Source organism: Vombatus ursinus, unplaced genomic scaffold (assembly GCF_900497805.2).
Source record: "Vombatus ursinus unplaced genomic scaffold, bare-nosed wombat genome assembly UNPS02014785.1, whole genome shotgun sequence".
NCBI classification, from domain to species: domain Eukaryota; kingdom Metazoa; phylum Chordata; class Mammalia; order Diprotodontia; family Vombatidae; genus Vombatus; species Vombatus ursinus.
In genome coordinates, this window is record NW_020954563.1 from 10,132,008 (window position 1) to 10,155,394 (window position 23,387).

At 42.5% G+C, this 23,387-nt stretch overlaps 1 protein-coding gene across 1 annotated transcript in view; it reads left to right on the plus strand.

Annotated features, from left to right (window-relative positions):
* The first annotated feature begins 1,208 nt into the window (after positions 1 to 1,208).
* Positions 1,209 to 23,387, plus strand: part of GGT7 (gamma-glutamyltransferase 7) — a 37,471-nt gene continuing 15,292 nt past the window's right edge. Inside the window, exons 1-4 of the mRNA XM_027867078.1 lie at positions 1,209 to 1,377; positions 18,824 to 19,056; positions 19,549 to 19,700; positions 20,579 to 20,696. Of these exons, the coding sequence (XP_027722879.1) occupies positions 1,209 to 1,377; positions 18,824 to 19,056; positions 19,549 to 19,700; positions 20,579 to 20,696 (672 nt within the window). The remainder of the gene's footprint in view (positions 1,378 to 18,823; positions 19,057 to 19,548; positions 19,701 to 20,578; positions 20,697 to 23,387) is intronic.

Sequence of the window (23,387 nt, forward strand, 5' to 3'; positions counted from 1 at the left end):
TTTACATTTGCAATTTCTTTGCTCCCCAATAAATGGTCTATTTTTTAAAATGTCATAGCAATAATATAATATAACATAACACAACATAACATAATATAATATAATGTAATGTAGTAAGTATATACTATCTAATGATCCTATTCAGAATATGCCATCTTTTGTTAGTTCTAAATTCCCCAACACTTTGTTCAATTCTATATTTTCCATTTTGTTTAGCTTTCTGTTAGATTTGTCCAGCTCTGGAAGAAGAAGATTAAATTCTCCTACTATTATTGTGTTACTTTATCTTTTTCAAATTCAGTTAATTTTTCCTTTATTAATTTAGATGTTATGCCAAGAATAGGGATGGGAATTAGGATGGGGATGCAATTGAAGATAAAGATGAAGAAAGGGATGAAGGAAGGCTGGAAGCATTGTGTAATGAGAAGAGCACTGAATAATGAGTCAGAAGACCTAGGTTTAAATGCTGTCTCTTCTGTTTACTACATATATGACTCTGGGCAAGCTAATTAATCTCTCTGTGCCCAATTTCCTCATCTGTAAAATGAGTGAGTTGCGGAAGATGATTTCTAAGATCTCTTCCACCTCTAAGTCTATGATCCAGGACAAGATTGAGATGGAGGATAGAAAGAAGGATGGGGATGGGGATGGCAAGTGGAAGTAGAGACAGATATAAAGAGAGGGGGATGGGGACGGAGATGGAGGATGAGGAAAGAGTTATGGAGATAGGTTTGGGCTTGGGCCTAGGGATAAAGATGAGAATGGAGATCTGAAGGGGATAGGGAGGAAAACATGAATGGGATGCCAATTATAATGGGCTTCCAATGAGTGAGAAACAGAGATGAAAGAAGAGTGGGTATTGGACATAACTGGGAGAAACTGATGGAGAAAGAAGCATGGGTGCCTCCCGGGATCAGAGACCCTCCTGAGAGTCATTGGTTGCCTCTTCCATCTCTTCCTCTACTCTGTCCTTCCTCCTCCAACTCCATGACTCTTCCTAGAACATGACAGCCACTCAGAATCGGGGTCAACCTGGGACACAACCCCACTTAAGTGGGGCCACCTGCCCTGGTACAACCAACTTAGGGCCCCAGACCCCGCCCTCAGACCACAAGCCCCGCCCCCTCTGTGCTCCCCATCCCCCACCCCTTCTCCCAGACCCCGCAGTCACTTCCGCCGCTGCGCTGCTGGGGCAGATTAGGGTGAGGATGGCGGCGGAGAAGGAGGCGAGCCAGGAGAGCGCCTTGGGCGCGTACTCGCCGGTGGACTACATGAGCATCACGAGCTTCCCGCGGCTGCCGGAGGACGAGCCGGCTCCTGCCGTCCCGCTGCGCTGCCGAAAGGACGAGGACGCGTTCTTGGGGGACCCAGACACAGGTGAGGGAGGGCCCCGCGGAGCCGGGACTGACCACGACCCACCGCGGCTGACCTGGACCGACTGCAGCACCGCGGCCCCATCTCTGCATCCCTTCCCCGGTTCCATCCATCCTCCCGCTATTCGCTCTCCCCTAACCCGCTCTCTCCCTCCTGTACCTCTGTGTCCCTTCCTGTCGGCTTCTCCTTCATCCTCTCTGCTTCCATCCCCATCCTCGATCTGCCCTCCATCCCTATCCGCATCCCCTCCCTATCTCCCTCTGATTCAACCCTCCCATCTCCCTTCCTCTCCTCCTCCCCACATCTCCTCCCATCCCCCTGCTTCCACACTTCTATTATGGATCCAAGAGCAGAGAATTGCAATGTTGGGGGGGGTGCAAGGGGAGAAGTATATTTCTACCGTCAGAGATAGGCTGAGGAGAGTGCCCAGATTTTTATCTTACCCCAGGACAGAGCAGAGCAGGGGAAGGAAGGAAGGGACCAGAACTGTAGCAGGGGAAAATAAGGGCTGGGAAAATTTGACAGCAGGTTGTGCGTGGAGGTGGGGGGAAATAGAATAAGGTACTTTGAAGGGAAGGGGGAATTGATTGGGTTCTCATAGGTCTCCAGTGGCTTACTGGAAAACAGGGGGATGCATTCAATGACCTCTCAAGGTCCTTGGAGTGTTCTTTCCTGTCTAGATTCCTCAGCATTCCATGGGCAGCCTAGCACCCTCTCCCCCAAACTGTCTCCCATGTTTTTTCATCAGATAATTATTTTGAATGAAATCAACATAGTTTTCTAATGGGTTCCCATTGTCATTCCACTATCTAGTGCCAGTTTTGGGGTTCAGGAGGAAGCGGGTCCCTGAACTCTCCTGCTCCCCCAACACAAGACCGATCACCAGACAGGTTTTTTCTATTCTCACAAAATTTAAGAGGGTACAAAGCTGGGAAAGCACAGAGAGGATCTCAAAGAATCTGGGCTAGGAAGAGAAGAAGGGCATCCTCTGTCCTGGTAGCCCTCTCTCTGGTCTCCTCCACCTTTCCATATGGCTCAGCTCTCTCTCCATCCTTCCCCCATTTCCTATGACCCCTTAATCAAAAGCATCACTTCCTGTCTGTGGGGCATCCTTCCAGTAGTAGGTCTTACCTTTGGGACCCACTTGCACTCCCAGGCACCCAAATGTTCTTCCCATCTTGACCCAGTGAGCTTCACTGGGCCCTCCTGCTCCCCTGTTTCTTCATTCTTAGCCTGTCTTTACCCTTGCCCCTAGCTCTAGACCTTTGCATCCCTCATTCCCTCATCTACTGTCCCAGCTTCTCCAGTTCCTGCCCTTCAAACACAAACTTCCGCATCCCAACCTCCTCTGTCTTAACCTCCCAATTCAAGTTCTCTCTGTTTCAACCTTCCCAGTTTCTGCTTTCTAGTCCCCAGTGCCCATCATCCCCCACCCTCTGTGTGTCCCTGAATCTCTAGTCTGATCTGCCTCAACTTTCCCAGTACTGACTCTTCAAGCATTAACTTTGCCATCCCAGCTACCTCCGCCCCATCCTCTGCATCCCAAACCTCTTTGTCTCTGTCACTAAGTTCAGGCTCCTGACTGCAGTCTTCTAATCCCAAACCCCTTGAGTGCCTAGATATCTAGCCCACTGTGTCACTGATTGCCTAGCTCCTTCTACCTCAGCCTTTCTGACGCAAGACCCTCTGAGCCTCTCCAGTTCCAGTCCTTCACTGCCCAGTTTTTTATATCCTCTCCCACAACACCTCTGGTCTCCAGGGTCCTGACTCTCCAGCTTCCTGTATTCCCATCTCTGCCCCTTGGGTCACCACCTCCAGACCTTCTTTCCACCTGCTCCCTTTCTCAAGGCCAAAAGTTCTCTTAGATCTATGCTTATCTCCTTAGGCAGGAGACCTGGGTTAGATAGCCCACCTCAGTCTACACCTTTCCCAGCAGTAGATGTTACTATTGCTTTCAGAACCAAATCTCACCCCACCACCCCACCTCTTATGGCTTGTAGGAAGGAGGTCGAGGTGCTAGCACTGCAAAGGGCTAGGAGGTTGGGAGTCAGTGCCTGAGTCTCCAGACTCAGACCTTCTTCCCAGGAGTTTTACCCACTGAATGTGTTGAGTTGGAGGAAAAACTTCAAGTGGAAACACAGTGCCTGAAAGTTTCAAGGGTTTGAATGGGTTGCAAGTTCATGGTGATATTGTGGCCCAAACAGATAATTTGATTTTAAGCTGCATTAAGAGAGGCAGAGTGCCCACCAGGCCTAGGAAGATGATAGTTCCGCCATCCCCTACCCTAGTCAGACCACATCTAGGGGATTGTGGTTAGTTCTGGGTGCCATATTTTAAGGGCATTCAAAAACTAGAGACCATCCACAAGAGGGCAGTTAGAATGGGTGAAAGACCTCAATAGCAGGACATATGAAAAACTGTTGAAGGATCTTGGAGGAAAGAAAACTTTGGTGAGTGGGAGGAGAGACATGATAACTGTCTTCAAGTATGTGAAGGGCTGTCATGTGGAAGTGGGATCAGACCTGTTCTTCTTAACCTCGGAAGGCGAAACTAGGAGCACAACAGTTGAAAATTGCAGAGAAGCAGGTTTAAGGTTTGATATAAAGGAAGAACATTCTAACAGTTAGAGCTGTTCACAAATGAATGGGCTGTCCTGGGAGCACCTGTTGGTGATGATGTAGAGAAAATTATTTTTCAGGAAAGCATTGGACTAGACAGCTTCTGAGGTCCCATCTAACTCTGAGAATCTCTGGTCCTATGAATGAGGAAGGAAGGAAGTTTGCAGAGCCAAGCAGCCGTATGGGTGGTGCCAAAACACAGAGCGAGAAATTCAACACCAACCACTGACCTCTCTTCCTGAATATTGGGCATCTGGTTTCCCTAAGATGCTCTGGTATCTTTAAGCAGAAGGGTCCCCTTAGTTCCCAGGTCTTTAGGGGAGCTTCAGGATGAAGACCCAAACCCCTCCAAATACCTATAAAAATGGCTCTGAACAAATTCTAAAGCAGAATGGAGACTCAAGTTGTAGTGCATGTATTTTGCATGATGGCCAACAAGTCTAAGTCTCCTGGCCAGGAATTAGTGAGGCATAGATGGCCTAATGTAAAAAACTCTAAATTGGGTGTCAACTCGAGGTATTGGGGAATCTACTCAGGATTTCTCAGTATGACTATCGGTCAGAACCTGTCTTCTTGGTTATCAGATCCCTGGTTCTCAGGCTTTGTTCCCCAGAGGCCAGGGCAATACCTTCTGAGGCTAGGGGAAGATATGGTCCCCGTCTTTAGGGGTTCCTGTTTTTTCCAAAGGAAAGGAATGGCCCTGCCCTCAAGGAGTCCTGAGTCCAAGGGGAAAGAAATACTCCCTGCCTTTGAGGGCATCCCAGTCAGAATGTCCTAGCTCTGGGGAGGAGGAGAAATGTTCAGAACAATTTCAGGAAAACATCAAGGAGGATGAGGTTATAAAGGCTTTCAAGGCAGGAACTGGGCTCTGTACTTCCGTAATCTTATAGGACTTTGTACATAGCCTTGTCCTCTCCACTAGTGACTAGTGAATGCTTACCAAGTGAGTGAACGAGAGGCTGATATCGTGCCATATACCCACCCACATCTTGAGTGGATGCAGTGACAGTGCCAGATGGGCACCTTGATAGGGTAAGAGGGGGGTAATTTTAAGCAGTTTTGAAGGCTATCAGAGATGCACTGTACCCTATCCATATTGACCCAGACATGAAAACACTGACTTCTTCCACTGACAGATTTAAAGGAGTGATTTTACCAAGCCACTAAAGATAAACAGCACAGTAATGACAATCTGAAAGGTGACACAATAGATAGAAGGATGTACAAGTAGAAAATCTTTGTTGAACTCAGGTGCCTGAATAGCTATGGATGCTAAACAAAGGTATATGTCTTATCACATTATTAAAAAAAAGCCTCTACTAAAGTAGCTAAGGATGCCATTTACTAATCATTAATTATTCCATTTTCTTTTGAATAGATTTCATGGATATCTTTTGTTTTGACATCACCTAGATTTCCCCCCATGTTTCTCCCAGAGAGTCACCCCTTCTAACAAAGAGTTTTTTTAAAAAGAGGAAGAGGAGAAAAAAATAAGCAAAATAAATAAACACAAAAAAATCTGATGTTGTATACAATTATTGTATTTTCAAGATGGTACACAATTTAGAACAAGATTGAAAGAGGTACCTTTAAATAACCCTTAACTGTTCTCAATCACAGCTTAGTAAGCCTAGTCTGCTCCCAATAGCATGTAGATTTTTTTTTTACTTAATAGTATTTTTTCAATTACATGTAAAGATAGTTTTCAACATCCATTTTTGTAAGATTTTGAATTCCAAATTTTTCTCCCTCCCTTCCCTCCCCACTCCCCAAGACAGCAAACAATCTGATATAGGTTATACCTGTACAAATATGATTTAGATTTTATTAACTTATTCTGCATCCCCGCATTTGAAGGTAGAAATTCCTTCGGGCTGATCCATTTCTCTGGTCCATTTAGGGGCTTCAGGACAATTTTCCACCAAAAGTCCTCTTTCAGGCAGCTCCCATCAAGATGTCACTCTCTCAATAACAGGAAATACTTTTAGTTGCTTCCTTACTTCTAAGGAGAAAACACTCTTCCCTTTTCCCTGCTTTTTCTTCTCCACACAGTTCTGTGAGGAAATTCACACAGATTTGTGATATGCTTACCCTGAGAAACCATCACAACCTTTTTCCACATAGAAGGTAAACTGATAGCCCACCAGATTTTCCCTCCATAACTTCTCTCCCCTCCTATGATTCATTTTGGATGTATGTACTCATCATTTTATAAAAGAGGAAACTGAGGTCCTGAGAGAAGGCACTTGCTCAAGGTCACATAATGATTTAGTGTCTGAACCTAGACAGTTGACCCAGGGTTCTTCCCACTACATCATCCATTTTTTCTCTGTGGTACAGGGTAAAGAGATTTGGATAGGGACATCTGGGTTTCCATCTTGACTCTGCTATGGATGTCCCTTCCCTGAATGTCAATTTCTTCATCTCTAAGATGGGCATAAGAATATGTGGAGCAGCTCTCTCACAGGGTTGTTGTGAGGCTTGAAGGAGAAAACAGATCTAAAGCACTTTGTGAGCTGCAAAGCACCATCTAAATGTAAGCTATTATGATTTTTAAAATTTTGTCCTCCCGTAGAAAGGTTGGCACAAAACTCAAATGAGCCCCATATCCTGAAAACATTCAAGGATGAAGCAAATAGATGGAAAATGGGATAAATTTGTCCACATTTCTGTACTGATCTATTTTCATCATCAACGTCAAAGGAACAGCTACATTTGGACTCTAATGCCTCTGTCCCTGAACTACGATGCCGAGAAGCAGAAATGCCTGTTAGGAAAATGAACTTGGCAAGAGTAATCAGACCAGACCATGCACACACCAAGGAAAGCTATACTGTAGTCAATAAAACATGAAGGGATCCCTTAACAAGATATCTCAGAGATACTAAAAGAATGGAAAAAATAATAATGTAGAGCCATGTGTAGTAGCATATACCTAGAATCCCTTCTACTAGGGAAGCCAAGGCTGGGAGATTGCTTGAGTTCAGGAGTTCTGAGCTCTAGTAGGGCTAAGCTGATTAGGTGTCTGCACTAAGACCGGCACCAATATGGTGAGCCACCAGCAGTCTGGGTCACCAGGATGCCTACAGAGAGGCAAACCTACCCAGATCAGAAAGGGAGCAGTTCAAAGCTCCTGTGGTACATTTGTCCCATGACTGGCCACTGCCCTTCTAGCCTAAATAGCACGATGAGACCTAGTCTCAACAACAACAAAAAAACCCAAACACATGTTGTAATGATAAAAATAGCTAACATTTTTATAGTGCTTACTATGTGCCAGGCACTGTGCTAAGCACTTTATAATTATTATCTCATTTGAACCTCACAACACTGGGAAGTAGGTGCTATTATAGTCCTCATTTTATAGATGAGGGAACTGATGAAAACAGAAGTTAAGTTACTTGTCCAGGATGATATAGTTAGCATCTGAGTTTAGATTTGAATTCAAATCTTCCTGGCACTCTATCCACTGCACTACCTCATTATTTCATGTGTAATATTAATACATAAAAAAGGCTATTGAGAGTACATAAACAATAGACACATATGCTTACTTTGTCATCTTTAAAAAATCTTTAGAATGATGTACATACATATCAAAGATATTTTTAGTGGAAATAGCAGAAGGGAAAGGGCATGCCTTTTCCAAAGGCTTCTCTACATTGGACCACATTTTTATAATTACACATTTGACTGAAAAATGGAGAAAATATAAGTTACCGTGCAGTGGTATTGTTTGTTGGTTACAAAAAAGATTTGACTCATTAAGAGAACCTTAAAGTAAGAAGTCTCTCCAGCATATGCTCTCTTTTTTTTTTCATCTCTTTCACTTCCCACCAACTCACTCCACCCACCCACTCCAAAAGAAGTCTTCCCTTCTGACAAATAAGTGTACTTCAAGAAAACAAATCAACATTTTTGGCTATGTCTGAAAATGTGTGCCTCATTCTCATCCATCACCTCTCTTCCAAGAGGTGGGAGGCATGCTTCATCAGACTTCTGAAGTCATTGGTCATGCATTGATTAGCATTCTAAAATCTTTCAGAGTGGTTTTCCTTTACATTGTCATCATTATGTAATTTGTTCTCTTGGTTCTGCTTATTTCACTCTGCATCAGTTCATTTGAATATTCCCAAGATTCTCTGAATTCTTAATATTTGTTTGTTTGTTTGTTTTGCTTTTTCTTTGGTGAGGCAGTCAGGGTTAAGTGATTTGCCCAAGTTCACACTGCTAGTAAGATGTTTGTTATTTCTTATGAAGCAATAATACTTGATTATATTCAGTTTATTTTATTTTTAAATTAATAAGCATTTACTTTCTCTCCTTCCCATCTTCCACTCAACTTAAAAGAGAAAAAATGAAAAACGAAACCTCTTATAATATGTGTAGTTAAGTGAAACAAATTCCAACATTGTTCATGTTAAAAAATGTGTGTCTAATTCTGCATCATGAATCTGTCATTTCTGTATCAGGAAGTGGGGAGTATAGTTCATCATCAGTCTTTTAGAATCGTGGCTGGTCATGGCATTGGTCATAGTTCTTAAATTTTTAAAAAAGTTCGTCTTTACAATATCATTATTGGATAAACTGTTCTACTTCTAAGCACTTCATTCTGCATTAGTTTATACAAGTCTTTGCAGGTTTCTCTGAAGCCAGCCCTTATTTCTCATGGCACAAAAGCATTCCATCACATTTATATACTAAAATTTGTTCAGCCCATTCCCCAATTGATAGACTCCCTATTACTTTCCAGTTCTTTGCTCTATGACATTTACACATCCCATTTTTTTTAAGCACTCTCCAACTAATAGGCATCCAGTTTGTTTCCAATTCTTTCTCTCATACATGTTAGGATTATACATGATGCTTTGTTTTTATTTTTAAATTATATTTTTATTTATTTTGTTAAATATTTCTCAATTATAATTTTTTATTTTTAAAATTCATTTTAAAAAAGTTTTGAGTTCCAAATTCTCTCCCTCCCTCCTGCTCCCACCCCACCCATTGAGAAGGCAAGCAATATGATATCTTTTTTGTTTTGTTTTGTTTTTTGTTTTTTGCTTAGGCAGTTGGGGTTAAGTGACTTGCCCAGGGTCACACAGCTAGTAAGTGTCAGGTGTTTGGTCTGAGGCTGGATTTGAACTCAGGTACTCCTGACTTCAGTGCTGGTGCTCTATCCACTGCACCGCCTAGCTGCCCCAACAAGCAGTATGATATCAGTTATACTTGTGAAGCCATGTAAAACATTTCCATGTTAGTCATGCTGCAAAAAAAAAAAAAAAAATGCAAAGAAGCAAGAAAAATAAACTGCAAAAAGTGTGCTTCAACCTGTACTCAGAATTTATCAGTTCATTCTCTCTCTCAATAGCATTTTTCATCACAGGTCCTTTGGAATTGTATTGGATCATTGTCTTGATCAAAGTATCTGTCATTCAAAGTTGATTATTGTACAATATTACTGTTACTTTGTACAGTGTTCTCCTGGTTCTGTTCCTTTCACTTTGTATCAGTTCATGTAAGTCTTCCCAGGTTTTTTCTGAAACCACCCTGCTCTTGATTTCCTGGAGCATAATAGTATTTCATCACAATCATATACCACCACTTGTTCAGCCATTTCCCAGTTGATGGGTATCCCCTCAATTTCCAGTTCTTTGCCACCACAAAAAGACCTGCTATAAATATTTTATATACAAATAGGTCCTTTTCCCTTTTCTTTTATGTCTTTGGGATACTGACCTAATAGTGTTATTATTGGGTCAAAGGGTATGCAGTTTTATAGTTCTTTGGGCACAGTTCCAAATTGTTCTTTGGAATGGTTCACAACCCCACCAGCAGTACATTAGTGTCTCTATTTCTCCATATTCCCTCCAGCATTTGTCTTTTTCCTTTTCTGTCATGTTAGCCAGTCTGATAGGTGTGAGATGGTACCTCAGAGTTGTTTTAATTTGCATTTGTCTAATCAATAGTGCTTTAGAGCATTTTTTCACATGACTGTAAATGGTTTTGGTTTCTTCTGAAAACTGCCTATTCATATCCTTTGACAATTTATCAATTGGCAAATGGCTCTTATTTTTATAAATTTGACTCAGTTCTCTATATATTTGAGAAATGAGTCCTTTATCAGAGAAATTTGCTATAAAGTTTCTTGTTTTCCTTCTAATTTTGGTTGCATTGGTTTTGTATGTGCAAAAACTTTTTAATTTCATGTAATAAAATGTATCCATTTTACTTCCCATATGTATCATGCATGATACTTTGTGAAATATAAACACAGAGATAACAATAACCAATCTCCCTCTTGATTATTGATATTAAGTAATACCTAAATTCATGCTTATCAAAGTTGTTTGCCACTGATATAGAGGATGTTTTGTGCAAAGTTCAAATGGAAGATTTCTTTATAGATGGTGAGGTCCCATAGATGTTCCTTTTTTGCAGATGATATTGGGCTGATTACATCAAGTTATAGAACATCACAAGGCCTCCTCAGTGAGATTTCTGATTTTTCAAAAGTGATCATACTAAAAATACATACAGGAAAAACTAAATGGATGAAAAAGTTCTTGTTGTCCAGATTGTGACAGGTAGATCCATTAAACTAGTATATTAGTGCATATCTGGAAGAGGCACTGCAAATGGAAAATGGATTTGCCTAGAATAGGAGGAAGAGAATAGGATGGATTGCATTTGAGAAATTCCTCAGCTTTTAACACTCCTAATCTGCTTCATGGTGCAAAGTTGCATCTCTTTAACCTAAACACTCTGTGGCTATGTATCTTGAACACACACTCTTTGAGAAAGACACATTGAGACAGAGAATGAGATATAGAAGTTCTCATTGACTTCTCCAAGTCCCTAGGGATTTTCCACCATAGCTTCTGATATAGGCTACATATATTGGTTTAAAGAAGCTTGAAGCTTCTAAAATCCCAGTTGTCTTGGTTTGTTAACTTAGATTTCTGCTATTGAAAGCAACCATCAGTCTGACCTTCAAATCCCCAAAGCATTTATAAGGGACTTGAAAATATATCCATATATTCATTTAACAGGGATCACTTTGCTATATGACCTAATTATTAACATCAAAAGGGCCTAAAAGAGGGAGGTGGTTGTGTACCAAAGGTGTTTGCCAGAATCATGGAGTATGGTCAGCACAAAGTCTAAATGGAAGATGGATTCCCCATGGATAGTGAGGTCCCTCAGATGCTCCTGTGTGAAGGTGACATTTTCTGCTTGCAGGAAAGCCTGGAACATTGTACAGTTTCCTAAATGAACTCCATAGTCATCCAAAGAGTTCAACTTAATTATCCACACAGGAAAAGCCAAGTTAATGATAAATGCTCATTGTCTAAATTATGATATACATTTAGATGGACAGTCCATAAAGGTGATCCATCAGTTCACAGTAGTACGTACCGATGCCATGTGTGAACAACGAAATGAGCTCAGAGTTGGACAAGGGGAGGAGAATGGGCTGTATTGCCTTTGGGAGATGACAGTGTTTTTAAGTACTTGAAGCTTCTCTCTGAGATAATGGCCCATCTTTTTAACAACAATATTTTCCCCATGATGCTGTATGACTGAGTCTAGGATGCCACAGTTTCTGAAGTATTAAAGTGGACGGTCACCCAAAGGTAAATGGAGAGAAACATAGTGGGCATGAGCAGTATACTGTGCAGGAGAAGTGATATAAAGGATATCATAAGATAACTGTATAGAAAAAAAGAAAAACAGAGACAAAAAGATGGGCTGGTCACATAACAAGAGCAAGGTGATGACAGAGGGCCAACTCTTGTACTTCAGTGGTATGCACACAATGTCAAGATATCTAGAAGAAGGTCCCCAATATGTTGGGGTGGACCCTTGTAAAAAGTGAAATAATATACATAAAGACCTTTACAAACAAAGTACTATATAAAGATCAATTATTATTATTAAGGGAAGAACCAGGATGGGCAAGCCATCTAGGTTCAAAATCTAGCTCCTCCATTTATTGCCTAAGTGACTTTGAGCAAGACACTTAACCTTTGTAGGACTCGGTTTCCTCATCTGTAAAATGAACATGTTGGACATGATGACTTCTGAGGTTCCTTCTGACTCTAATTATATGAGCCTCTGATTTATAATCTATCATTGAATGGAGTACTGACATCAAAAAGAGCATAGATATATCAAAGCATGTGTGTGTGCATGTGTATGTATGTGTGTTGTTCAAATGTTATTAGAAAGTTATCAGTATAGGAAGGATACCATTTATGTGGCTTTGAAAGGTTGGGTGCTCTCCCTCATGGCTGGATGAGTTATCAGGCAGTTCTCAGGTGGGAGTCTTGAACTTCCATTTGCCCATCAGCTTGAGTAGAACTAGACAGGCCAAATGACCACTGGCTGAACAGCTTGGTATAGTTAGGTAGCACAGTGGCTAGAACACAGGGCTTGAAGTTTAGAAGAACTGAATTCAAATCCAGCCTCACACACTTACTGTGTGATCCTGGGCAAGTCACTTAACCTCTGTTTGCCTCACTTTCCTCATCTATAAAGGGGGATAATAATAGCACCTAGTTCCTAGGGTGGCTGTAAGAATAAGATGAGACAATATTTGTAAAGCATTTTGCACAGTACCTGGCAAAGAGTAGGTGCTATATAAATGCTAACTATTGCTATTAGGTTTTCCTGACTCCAAGTCCAATTGTCTGCCCATTGTACCACCTGACTGCCTCTGTTTAGGTTGCTCCATTGGGCAAGTTGACTATTCAAATGTTATAAGCAGAAGTAATAGCTGACTGGATATGAAAAGCCCTGGGCCAATTGTACACTAATTTACGTACCTTACACAGTCCACTCCTTACTTATAATCATCCATCACTATGGACCATTAAGAACACTGGAAAGTAAAATAATCAAACATAACATGATGAATATTGCAATACTAATCGACTCTAAGTATTATATACACATATAAACTTAGTACTCTGAATTGTTGTGGACTCACGTATCCTTCATATTCTCTCTTTTCTTCCCCATTAGACATAGGCAATGGTCATGTGGAGAACCAGCAGTCTTTCTCCTATCCCTACCTGTTTAGTCTACACAAGAAGTGACTGTTATGCATTTGGTGATACACAGCAGCCTTCAGTCAGTACTTTTGCCTGTGTTAGGCTGCTTTCACTCTAGTCCTCTCAGAACTCTCCAGGTCTTCCCTCAAGCACTTTTATCTGAAGAACTGCTTTTTTGCCTCTGGTCCTCTCAGAACCATCTATGTTTTTTTCGTCTTTGTATCTCTCGTGCCTAGCATAGTGTTTAACACTTAGTTGGCATGGGGATAGGGAAAGGAACTGGACCTTGATATCATTGATATAGAGAACTCCCAAGTGGGGAGTTCTACCATCTACCAATGCAGGTCAGTACCTTCTCAGCAATTTACATAGTCTTAGAAGCTAAGGGACTTGCCCAGAGTCACACAGCCAGTATGTATCAAAGATAGGACTTGAACCCAGGTTTTCCTGGCTCAGTGCTCATTAAGTTTTCTTCTCATTATCTCTACCAACTGCAAATACTGTTTCCTGAATACCATAAGGAATTTCCAACATTGGAAATGACTCATTACATTTTTTAGGACTTGGCAGTGGCTCCAGACCGCCATAGCATACAAACAGTAGCAGAAAATGGAACCGAATTGGTGTCATTCCACTTAGATTGGCCATGTTGATGTTCATAGTGCCCATACCAATCAGGTACAATGGTCAACATTGTAGGCACCTATCCATCATGTTAAATACTCTGCAAAATTTAAGATATTGGCCTCTATTTTAACAAACTTAATTCTTAACACACAATATCATAGCAGCGTACCACAAAATAAGTATGTGTAGTAGGTTTCTCCCACTGGCCAAATTAAATCTAACAATCAAAACTAATTCCCAAATGTCTAAAATGGAATATTAAAGAAAAGGGGCAATTAAATCATTGCATTAAAATCTCAGGCATGGTAGCTCTTGCAGAACTCTATTCCACATTAATAGGATCAGGAATGATCCTATGGATTCCCCAGGACATCCCTCATTGATTCATTCATTTTATTCATTCCACAGGCATTTATTAAGCACCTATTATATACCAGGCACCATACTAGGCTCCAGTCACTAGAGTCTAGTGATTAAAAACAAAAACAGCCCCTGCCATCAGAGAGCTTCCATTCTACTGGGGAGAAACAATGTATACACAAATAAATACAAAGTAATATTGGAGAAGGCAGAGAGAGCCTTGACAAGTATGGCCCCCTAGCTCTCATATAGAGTAAATACCATTACAGTCTCCAGGTTTGGATCCCATACTGTGGTGTATACTTCCAACCCTGTTTCTGCTTCTGTCAGGGAAAGAATGGTAAGCTTATGTTGTGGGAAAATTTCACAACTGGGGAGGCACTAAGGTGGTAATGTTGTTTTTAGATTATAATTTTTAGAGGGTAGCACAAACCCTCCCAACTCTTACTTTGCCCAGTCAATCAGAATTAGTTTTAATATTCTAGGTTGGGAGACCAATTTAAGGTTTGTGGCACTCCCAGGGCTCATCATCTGCTCCAGCCCACTGCAGCTTGGAACTCCGGAGCTCAGGAGATTCTCCAGCCCTCAGCATCCAAGTAGCTAGGATTTTGGGTGTGCACCACTCTGTTCAGCTGCTTGTTAACTTCCCTTTGCAAAAAGAAATATGCTCCCAGAATGCAGAGTCTGAGCCTTTTTGGGGGAGTCCAAGCCCATTTTCCCAATCCCTCCAAGGATTCTTGAAAAATTGACTTCTATACCCTGTGGTTCTCCTTAGCATCTGCTAAAATTGGGAAGCAAATCACCAACTCACCTCGTAATTCCCACACTCTGAATTTCTCTTAGCTTATTATTGCTGTAACAACTTTCCATCCCAGTTTGTCCCTGAACATGGGAACAACTTCCTGATCCCATGGGATACAGGGATGAATTGTGACTCTGGATTCTCTGGGTGATTCTTCCCCCAATCTGGGAGATTAAAACCGTCTGCTCTACCTGACTTAGTCTTATACCATATCCCTGGTTATCTTCTGTTCCAAGAACTGCCCTCCTGTTTTCAGTTTGTCTTGGTTCATTAACAAGGTTCTGTTAGTATGGCAAATGGACTTACCTTCAAATCACTCATATGAAGGCTATCAATACAGCAAGCATACTGTGAGATTGGGCTGATGCTTTCTCAAATGCTCTTTGGCTATGATTCTAGTGAAACCTTCCTCCGAGCTTCAGTTTGCCTCACTCTGGAAGCTTTGGATCCATCAGGTCTCAAGGCCAGTGACTGCTGGCTAATATCTTCACTAGGCTGTTGGGGAGATGAAGTCTTATAGTCCTCCAAAAAGGCTGTGGCAATATCCAGTGGGATCAATGTTGGGATCCATTTCAGATTTTTTTTTAATCCTTTTGTTGATACCATTCATGCCACTCTTGTGGAATATGCCCGTTGAGGCAAAAGCCAGTCAGTCATGATAGGCCCCATCCCCTGAGTAGGATTCTCCTACTGACCAAACTGAATATTCAGATATTATAAGCATCACAGCAGCAGAATATGTGTGATAAGCATTGACAATATTGCAAAACCATTTAGTTTATCTGCTTGATATACCAATTTATATTTCTTCTGTTTCTAAAATACTTATAAACAGAATTTAACATGCTTAATGGGCAGCTAGGTGGTGTAGTGAATAGAATGCCAGGCCTGGAGACAGCAAGACTCCTCTTTCTGAGTTCAAATCCAGCCTCAGACACTTTCTAGCTGTGTGACCCTAGACTTAATCCTGTTTGCCTCAGTTTCCTTGTCTGTAAAATGAACTGGAGAAGAGAATGGCAAACCACTCCAGTATCTTTGCCAAGAAAACCCCAATAAGGGGGTCACAATGAGTCAGACGCAACTGAAAAAAAAATGACTGAACAACAATAAATAACAATGCTTATCATTAACAAAACTTATCTTTCAAGCCAAGATACAAAGTGATATCTCCATTGATCCCAACATCTCCATTTTTTTCTTTTTCTTTTTTTTTTTTTAAAGACATTTGGGGTTAAGTGACTTGCCCAGGGTCACACAGCTAGTAAGTGTCTGAGGCCAGATTTGAACTCAGGTCCTCCTGACTCCAGGGCTGGTGTTCTATCCACTGTGCCACCTAGCTGCCCCCAACACCTCCATTTCTAAAGAGATGGGGGAGGGAAGACTGATATTCCCTAGAGGATAACCACTTTGCTTATTTCTTTTTGAGGCAATTGACTTGCCTGGGGTCACATAGGTGGTAAGTGTCTGAGGCCAGATTTGAACTGAGGTCCTTCAGACTCTAGGGTCAGTGCTCTATACACTTCACCACCTAGCTGCCCCTAATCACTTTGCTTATTGATCAATTGTGAACAATCTCTCAGATCCCTTCTAATTCTTAGATTATCCAAGTCTGGTTTTAGAATCAGAGGGGCTAAATTTTAGTGTTGGCTCTGCCAATTACCCGTGTGACATTGAGCAAGCCATATTCATTCTCATTCTCTCCCTTCTTCCCTTCATCTCAGTTTCCTTCCTTAGTAAAATAGGGTTGAAGGAGATTTGTTCTGTGAAGTTTGGATTCAATCAAAGGGCCACCCTTGAGGACCTGGAGAGCTACATGTGGTCTCGAGGCCACAGGTTCCCCACCCCAGAATTAGATGATCTCTACAGAGCAGATAGGTGGCTTCAAATACTTACTAGCTGTGTGACCCTGGGCAAATCACTTAACTTTGTTTGCCTCAGTTTCCTCATCTATGAAAAGAGCTAGAGAAGTAAATGGCAAACCAGTCCTGTACCTCTGTCAAGAAAACTCCAAATGAGGTCACAAAGAGTCAGACACGACTGAAATGATTGAACAACAAGGCCCCTTCCAGATTTAAATGATCCTATGACTGGCTATCTTGGGACCTTAGCCCTAGACTCAAGTTGTGAAGAGAGCCTTGTGTTTGACAGAGATGGGCATGAATAAGACTGGAGAAATCCGCAAAGATAACAAAAGATGGAAATAGTCAATGTTGAAAGGTCTGTGAAAAGACAGGTACAAGATATAATATATGATTGGTGGCCCTGTGAATTGGTGCAACCATTCCAGAAAATCATTTGGATTCCTGTTAGAAAAGTCACTAAAGTGCTTATACCCTCTGACCCAGAGATCCTTCTGTTAAGTGTATACCTCAAGGAGGGCAAAGACAGAAAGTTTCCACGTGCAGAGTATCCCAAAAGTCTTAATGCAAGCTAAGACTTTTGTTTTAATAGCTTAAAACTGAACTGAGATTTCTGGGACACTCTATATATGTGAGAATTTTCTGTCTTTGCCCTCCTTGAGGTATATGTTCATCAGAAAGATCTCTGGGTCAAAGGATATAAACAGATTAGTTTGCCCCAATATTTAGCAGTTTTTGAGGCAGCCAAAAACTGGAAACAAAATGGGTACTCACAGCCTGGGGAATGAATGACTGAACAAATTATGGCAAACAAATGTAATGAAATATTATTGCCCTGTAAAAAAGGACTATGAGGAATTCATAGAAACATTGGAAGATTTGTATTAACCAATGGAGAATGAAATACAAACAGAACCCAAAAACAAAGATCATTAAAATTACATAGAGTTTGGCTTCTTTTTAGTATTCTTTTAATTTCTACTGTTATAGTTATCGTGTATAATTTTGGCTCTAGAGTAGATAAGGAAATGCAGACATACATCTTCCTCCTTTCTTTAGAGAGTGAGAAAAGATTGTGGGTACAGAATGCCACATATACTGTCAAAAAAAAAACCAAACTGATCAGAGTGGGGCTGGAGGTTTGCCCTTCAAGGCCCTCCCTTTCTGTTCCCTGCCAATTACTGGCTATGACCAATGCCCCCTAAGGATCTTCTTTTTCCAAGTCAGCTGTGGTTGTAGAGAAGAACAGTATCTGGCCTGTCAGCCTTCCTCTTTGCTACCTTCCCTCGTCTTTCTGCCACCTCTAGGAAATTGGAGTTTTTCCAGTGTTGGGTTTGGGCAGGCAGAGACTGGGGGAGTCAGGGGATTGAGGAGAAGGACTTGTGTAACCTTGGGCTGATCATTTTTCTCTGACCCTCAGTTTCTTCATTTGTAAAATGAGGCAGCTAGTTGACACAGTAGATATAACGATGGGCCTGGAGTCAGGAAGACCTGGATTCCAGCCTCAGACAGACATTTACTAGCTGTGTGACCCTGGGCAAAGTCCCTTTATCTCTGCCTGCCTCCGTTTCTTTAACTGTAAAATGGGGGTCATAATAGCACCACCTCCTAGAGTTAGTGTAAGGCTCAAATGAGATAATATTTGTATAGTGTTTAGTACAGTGTCTGGCACACAGTAGGTACTAAATAAATGCTTGTTCCCTTTCAGTTCAAAACAGTTCTATCAGTTGATGACTGGAGCTGGGGAAGGGAAGGGAGAACCCAGACATCCACTTCCCCAAGGGAGGAAGGCGGTGGTGGTCTGTAGAACTTCTTAGCCCAGGGGCCAGCCCCGGTCCCCACCCATCTTAGAAAAGAATGCGTCAGAAAAAGACTGAAAGATGATACAGGTCAGGGATTAAAGAGCTGGGGAAACAGGGGCTGGGGGAGGGAAAGACAGAGTCTGGAGGAAGCAGGAAAGGCAGTTGCCAGGAGGTAGGTGGAAGCATCACCCCAAAGCTGCTTGGTTGATGTAAGTAAGTCCAGCCCAGGGGCTGGAGGGGATTTTTTTTGGGGGGGGGAAGGGTCAACAATAAGTATGAGGACTTCTAATATTTCCTCCTTTCCCTTGCCCCATTGACTGTCCCCCAGATCCTGACTCTTTCCTGAAGTCTGCCCGGCTACAGCAACTACCCTCATCCTCTTCGGAGATGGGCAGCCAGGATGGGTCACCTCTAAGGGAGACCAGCAAGGATCCCTTTGCGGCTGCAGCAGAGTGTTCGTGCCGCCAAGATGGACTCACAGTCATCGTCACAGCCTGTCTCACTTTTGCCACTGGGGTGACAGTGGCCCTTGTCATGCAGATTTACTTTGGGGATCCCCAGGTGAGACTGGGAAGGGGCAGATTGGAAGAAAATCCAGGGAGGTCTGAAGAAGAAAGAAAGAAAAATGTGGAAGTGAAGGGGAGGGTACTGGAGCTTGGGGTGGGGTGGTGCCTAGGGATCTAGGCAGGGAGTTGAGTAGGAGATTGGAGGGGAGGAAGGAAGTAAGTTAGAAGAGAAGCCATGGTTAAGAGATGGAGAGAGGGGACCAAGAGCTAGCAGTTCAACAGACAATTATTAAACACCTACTATGTGCTCAACCCAACTCTATGCTCAGTAATGGAAGGAGTTTAGGCGAAGAGACACTTACCTCGGTGGGTAGGGGGTTGTGATCATCCTTGAACCCTAACAGGTGGGTATTTTTGTTTCCTCTGCCCCCTGCTTCAGAGTTTTGCCACCTAGAACAGAGGGTTAGTGTGAGGGAGAGATGTTTCATGAGAGCAGCCTTTGTTGCTGTCCCCCATTAAATCTCCCCTTCCCCATTCTCTCCCCCAGATCTTCCACCAGGGAGCAGTTGTCACAGATGCTGCCCATTGCACGGCGCTAGGCATCGAGGTACTGAGTAAAGGTGGCTCTTCTGTGGATGCCGCTGTGGCTGCTGCCCTGTGTGCTGGCATTGTGGCTCCTCACAGCTCTGGTCTGGGTGGGTAAGTGGCCTTCTATCTGGAGCTCCCTAAATCTATACTTCAGACTCCCCCAATTTTCCCTTCCCAGTTCTTCCAACCAGTGCTCAACAGAGACCCAATTGGTCTCCCAAGAGTCTCTTATTCAGTCCCTCAGGTCCCTCCAATCATCCCTCATTAAGTTCTCCAAATAAGCCCCTCTGTACTCTCCCAATTTTCTGCCCCAGATTCCCTCTATCAGCAGCCTCCATTTCCCTAATCAGCAACCCCACAGACCTCCAGTTGACTCCCCCAGACTCTTTCAGTTGATCTATTCTAGGGCATTCCCTTGCCTCTACACAAGCCCTGTTCAGATTCCCGGGAGAGAGGGTGGGCAGATAGGCCTTGGCTACTCCTCCTCAGCCCTTCATTATTTGAACTTGGTGTAAAGACCAGGTCAGTTGGGAGCTGATGTCCAGGGCCTAAAGTCTTCTCCCTTACGTAAGCCAGCCCCAGGGGGCAGGAGCTAGCTGCTACTTCTTTAAGACAGGTGCAGGAAACTGGCAGGCATCCAGCCTACGGCCCCCTAGGATTGGCCCAGTTCCCTTCTCTGGCCGGTTCTTGCTAATCTGGGATTAAGATATTGGGTGACTTGGTGGGGAGAGCCTCTTCAGAGCTGCTTTGGAGAGAGCCAAAACCCTTCTCCCCCACCTCCCTCATTAGTCTAGCCACCTCCCCCCTTCCCCCCAAGCCCTAGAAGAGGTTTATCTCAACACAGGGGCCGGGAGAGAGTATAGTACAGTATTTGTGGGGGGGGGGGCAGGTAATCTCATGCTTTCTCCTCGTTCTCCAATACTACATCCCCTTGCCCTTCCCTGTTTCCACATGCTGCCCTCCCGATGCTCCCCTCTCTCCCTACCCAGGGGAGGAGTGATGCTTGTCCACGACATCCGGAGGAATGAGAGCCGCCTGATTGACTTCCGGGAGACTGCTCCTGGTGCCCTTCGGGAGGAAGCCCTGCAAAGATTCTGGGAGACCAAGGTGGGGGCCACAGGGGAGGGGTTCCTCTCCCCTTCCCTTCTTCACTGAAATCCATTTCTGAACACGCTTTATGTGCCAGGATGCTCTGCATCTACTATGTGCCATGCTACTGTCCACCTGTAGTACACAAGGCTCGTGTGAGCTAACCCCAATCCTCCTCCTCTTCAATTCACATCATTCAAACACTTTCCCCTACTATGTCCTCCTTTGCTCCAGTCTCAGATGAAGAAGTGGGCCTTCTCCATGCAAAAGTCAGTTTCTTTACATGTGCTCTTAATCCCCTCTTCTCCCTGACTTCTCTAACAAACTGTTCCCTCTCTCTTATATTCAGTCTATCCACTGGCACCTTTCCTTCTGCCTACTAACATATCCATGTCTCCCCCATCCCTAAAAACACCTCTCACTTGATCTATCACCCCCACTAGCCCCACCAGCTCCTGTCCCATATCTGTCCTCTCCTTATGGCTAAATTTGAGAAATTTATCTACATTTGGTGCCTCCATTTCTTCTTCTGTCCCTTTCTTCTAGACACTGTAATCTGGATTCTGACTTCATTCATCTGGACTTACTCTCTCCAAAGCTACCAATAATCTCTTAATTGCCAAATCTGTTGGCCTTTTCTCCATCCTGATTTTCTTTTCTTTTCTTTTCTTTTTTTTTTTTGACCTCTCAGCAGCATTTGACACTATTGATTACCTTCTCCTCCTGGGTGCTTTCTCCTTTCTAAGTTTTTACGAAATTGCTCCCTCCTGGTTCTCCTCCTATCTGTCCAATTGCTCGTTCTTAGCCTCCTTTGCTGGTGTCCTGGGTCGTTTTCTCTTTTCCATTTATACCATCTCACTTGATTCAGTTAGCATCTCTGTGCAGATGATTCTCAGCTCTGTATACCCAGCCCTCATCTCTTTCCTGAGCTACAGTCTCACACCTCCAGCTGCCTCTTGCACAACTTGAATTGGATGTCCCAGAGATATATCAAACTCAACATGTCTAAAATGGAACTTTATCCTTTCCCCAAGTCCTCCCTTCTGAATTTTCCTATTATTGTTGAGGGCACTACCATGTTCCTAGGCTCCCAGATTCATAAACTTGGTGTCACCCTCATCTCCTCACTCATATGCACCCCCATATCCAATCCAGTGTCAAATCTTGTCATTTCTACCCTCATTACATTTCTCATCTGTGTCCCCTTCTCTCAGTTCATATAGCCATAATACTAGTTCAGGCCTTCATCACTTGGACTATTGGAATAGCCTTCTGATAGATTTTCCTTTCTCAGCCATCCCCTCATTCCAGTCTACTCTCTGTTGAGTTATCCAAGTGATTCTTTTTCTAAAATTATTATTTTTATTTTTTCTCAATTATATGTAAACAAAATTTTTTTAACATTTAAAAAAACTTTTTAACATTTAAAAAAAATTTTGAGCTCCAAATTCTCTCCCCCCACCCAGAAGACAAGTAATTTGATATGGATTCTACATGAGCAATCATGCAAAACATTTACATAATAGTCGTATTGCAAAAGAAAACGCAGACCAAAAAAACCAAAAATCAGGAATAATTAAGAAAGTTAAAAAAAAAAGGTATGCTTCAATCTACATTTAGATTACATCATTTATTTCTCTGGAGGTGGATAGCATTTTTCATCATAAGTCCTTCAGAATTGTCTTGGATCATTGTATTGCTGAGAATAGCTCAGTCATTCACAGTTGATCATTGCACAATGTTACTGTTACTATGTACAATGTTCTTCTAGTTCTGCTCACTTCACTTTGCATCAGTTCATGTAAGTCTTTCCAGGTTTTTCTGAAACTATCCTGCTCTTCGTTTCTTAGAGCACAATAATATTTCTTGACTTGTTCAGCCATTCCCCAATTGATGGGTATTCCCTCAATTTCCAAAACTTTGCCAACACAAAAAGAGCTGCTACAAATATTTTTGTACACATAGGTCCTTTTCCTTTTCCTTTTCCTTTTTTTTTTTTAATCTCTATGGGATACAGACCTTATAGTGGTATTGCTGGGTCAAAGGATATGCACAGTTTTATAACCCTTTGGACATAGTTCCAAATTTTTCTCCAGAAAGGTTGGACTAGTTCACAACTCCACCAGCAATGTATTAATATTCCAGTTTTCCCACATCTTCTCCAACATTTATCATTGTTCTGTTTTGTCATGTTAGCCAATCTGGTGGGTGTGAAGCGGTACCTCAGAGTTGTTTTAATTTGCATTTCTCTAATCAATAGTGCTTTAGAGCATTTTTTTCATATGACTATAGATAGCTTTGGTTTCTCCTTAGGAAAACTACCTGTTCGTATCCTTTAAGTGATGCTTTTTACAGCACAGGTCTGACCATGTTACTCCCTGCTCACTAACCTCCCGTGGATCCCTGTTACCATCAGAATCAAATATAAGCTCTGTTAGGCATTTAAAGCTCTTCATAACCTGGCTCCTTTCCAGTCTTCTTAGATTTTACAATCAATCTATGATCCAGCTACACTGGCCTCCTTGCAATTCCTCAAAAATGACATACCTCTTGCCTCTATGTCTTTGCACTGTCTGACCCCATTCCTAGGTTCCTCTGCCTCTCACCTCTGCCTTAGTCTCCCCAGCTTCCTTCATGACTCAGCTCAAATCCCACCTTCTGCTGGAAGCCCCTTCAGCTGCTTATGTCTCCACTCTCAGATTACCTTAC